The sequence below is a fragment of the Ranitomeya imitator genome, unplaced genomic scaffold (genome assembly GCF_032444005.1).
Source record: "Ranitomeya imitator isolate aRanImi1 unplaced genomic scaffold, aRanImi1.pri SCAFFOLD_325, whole genome shotgun sequence".
In the NCBI taxonomy this organism is placed as follows: domain Eukaryota; kingdom Metazoa; phylum Chordata; class Amphibia; order Anura; family Dendrobatidae; genus Ranitomeya; species Ranitomeya imitator.
In genome coordinates, this window is record NW_027193546.1 from 764,706 (window position 1) to 767,616 (window position 2,911).

Sequence of the window (2,911 nt, forward strand, 5' to 3'; positions counted from 1 at the left end):
TCATACAGCTCTGCAGGGAGGAGTAGGTGGTGGCACTGATGATACAGCTCTGCGGGGAGGAGGTGGTGGCACTGATCATACAGCTCTGCGGGGAGGAGGTGGTGGCTCTGATCATACAGCTCTGCGGGGAGGAGGTGGTGGCTCTGATCATGCAGCTCTGCGGGGAGGAGTTGGTGGCACTGATCATACAGCTGTGCGGGGAGGAGGTGGTGGCACTGATCATACAGCTCTGCGGGGAGGAGGTGGTGGCTCTGATCATACAGCTCTGCGGGGAGGAGGTGGTGGTACTGATCATACAGCTGTGCGGGGAGGAGGTGATTTCTCTGATCATACAGCTCTGCAGGGAAGAGGTGGTGGCTCTGATCATACAGCTCTGCGGGGAGGAGGAGGTGGCACTGATCATACAGCTCTGCGGGGAGGAGGTGGTGGCACTGATCATACAGCTCTGCGGGGAGGAGGTGGTGGCACTGATCATACAGCTCTGCGGGGAGGAGGTGGTGGCACTGATCATACAGCTCTGCGGGGAGGAGGAGGTGGCACTGATCATACAGCTCTGCGGGGAGGAGGTGGTGGCACTGATCATACAGCTCTGCGGGGAGGAGGTGGTGGCACTGATCATACAGCTCTGCGGGGAGGAGGTGATTTCTCTGATCATACAGCTCTGCAGGGAGGAGGTGGTGGTACTGATCATACAGCTGTGCGGGGAGGAGGTGATTTCTCTGATCATACAGCTCTGCAGGGAGGAGGTGGTGGCACTGATCATACAGCTCTGCGGGGAGGAGGTGGTGGCACTGATCATACAGCTCTGCGGGGAGGAGGTGGTGGCACTGATCATACAGCTCTGCGGGGAGGAGGTGGTGGCACTGATCATACAGCTCTGCGGGGAGGAGGTGATTTCTCTGATCATACAGCTCTGCAGTGAGGAGGTGGTGGCTCTGATCATACATCTCTGCGGGGAGGAGGTGGTGGCTCTGATCATACAGCTCTGCGGGGAGGAGGAGGTGGCACTGATCATACAGCTCTGCGGGGAGGAGATGGTGGCTCTGATCATACAGCTCTGCGGGGAGGAGGTGGTGGCACTGATCATACAGCTCTGCGGGGAGGAGGTGGTGGCACTGATCATACAGCTCTGCGGGGAGGAGGTGGTGGCTCTTATAAGAGCCTTTGTGGTAACAGAACAGGGGCTGCAGCTTATTTCTTAGCCGCGGGCTTCTTGGCTTTCGCAGCCTTCTTAGCCGGACTCTTGGCGGGTTTGGCCGCCTTCTTAGCCGGACTCTTCGTCACCTTCTTGGGCTTGGGAGCGGCTTTCGGCTTTTTGGGGCTCTTGGCCGCTTTCTTGGCCGCTGCGGGCTTCTTGGCCGTTTTCGGGCTCTTCTTGGCCGCAGTCGGAGCCTTCTTGGGCTTCTTCGGAGATTTGGCGGCTTTCTTGGCAGCAGCGGGTTTCTTAGGTTTGGCCGCAGCTGCTGGCTTCGTCTTGGCCACTTTGTCCTTCGTCTCCTGCTTCTTGTTCAGCTTGAAGGACCCGGAGGCGCCGCTGCCTTTCACCTGGAGGAGGGCGCCCTTGGTGACCAGAGCCTTGACGGCCAGCTTCAGGCGGCTGTTGTTCTTCTCTACATCGTATCCTCCAGCAGACAGAGCCTTCTTCAGGGCGGCCAGAGACACCCCGCTGCGCTCCTTGGAGGCGGACACGGCTTTCACGATCAGCTCGGAGACGCTGGGGCCGGAGGGTTTATTGCTCTTCTTGGCAGCAGATTTCTTCGGCTGCTTCTTGGATTTGGCGGCCGGTTCTGCGGGAGGGGGAGCGGCGGCTGGCGCGGTCTCTGCCATCATATGCTGCTGACGCAAAATGAAAATATTTCCTGATAGGAAGGAAAACACTGAGGCCGGAGCTGGAGGCGCCTGTTATATGTACAGGCTTACTGCGCACTGATTGGCTGCTGAGCAGCACCGTCCTGAGCTTCTATTGGCTGACACTGGACACAGGCCCCGCCCCCTCCCAGCTGAGTCCGAGTGAAGCTCCGCTCTCCCCTTGTGCTTCCCTGCCCTGGATAAAAGCCCTTTACCGGCTAACACCGGACAGCAGAGCGCGATTCCTCCGTCGCCTCCCCTTCTCCAACATCTCCACCGGCCATTTGTAGCCGTCACTAGCAGAGATGCCGGGAAAGAGCGGAGAGGAAATCCCGGGATCATCGCCGCCGTCCTCCCGATCTGCACATCACTGTGTATCCGGGGAGATAAATCTGCTGCGGGAGCTCGTTCCTCCTATTCCCGGCTCCTGTCACCATCACAGGGATCTTTACTCCTATGTCTATCGCACAGGAAGCTGATTGTACGATGTGGGGACGAGCTGGAGCTGCTGACAACCCAGAAGGGTAACACAGGCGACGGCCTCCGCTGACTGCCACCTCCCTGACCTGTGGTGTCACTGTACCCCGTATGTGCAGAGGATTGGGGGGACACGTGTTCCACACCAGTAGATGATCCACATCGGTGGCTGATTGCAATCACCTGCCTGATATCGTGTCTTACCCAGTGTGAAGCTGTGACCGCTGCGGCATGTCATGGTGCGAAGAGCTCTGATGAGGCGACAGCTGCACACTGCGACTCCCCAACCAAACACATAAACATCTCCGGGGAGAAAACTGAAATATTAATGGATTTATGTGACCCCCACTATTGTGTAAAAGGGGAATATTGGGAGAAAAGCGGAGACACAAAATCCAGCGTCTACACAGAGAACACAGCTGTACATAGTATATATAGTGCACAACATCACATCTGCACAGCCCAGATCAGCAGTGTAATAAGTGTCACTGATACTAGAGGAGAGGGTACAGTATATACAGCAGAGTGTACAGTATATACAGCAGAGTACACAGTATATAGAGCAGAGTGTACAGTATATACAGCA

At 56.9% G+C, this 2,911-nt stretch overlaps 1 protein-coding gene across 1 annotated transcript; it reads right to left on the reverse strand.

Annotated features, from left to right (window-relative positions):
* Positions 1-1,191: 1,191 nt before the first annotated feature.
* On the reverse strand, positions 1,192-1,827 carry LOC138653686 (histone H1C-like). Its single transcript, XM_069743292.1, has one exon. The coding sequence runs from the start codon at positions 1,825-1,827 to the stop codon at positions 1,192-1,194; it is 636 nt and encodes a 211-aa protein (XP_069599393.1).
* Between the last annotated feature and the right edge of the window lie 1,084 nt (positions 1,828-2,911).

Coding starts and splice junctions, on each gene's coding strand:
- LOC138653686 (XM_069743292.1), bottom strand. CDS start 1,827: ATGGCAGAGACCGCGCCAGCCGCCGCTCCCCCTCCCGCAGAACCGGCC.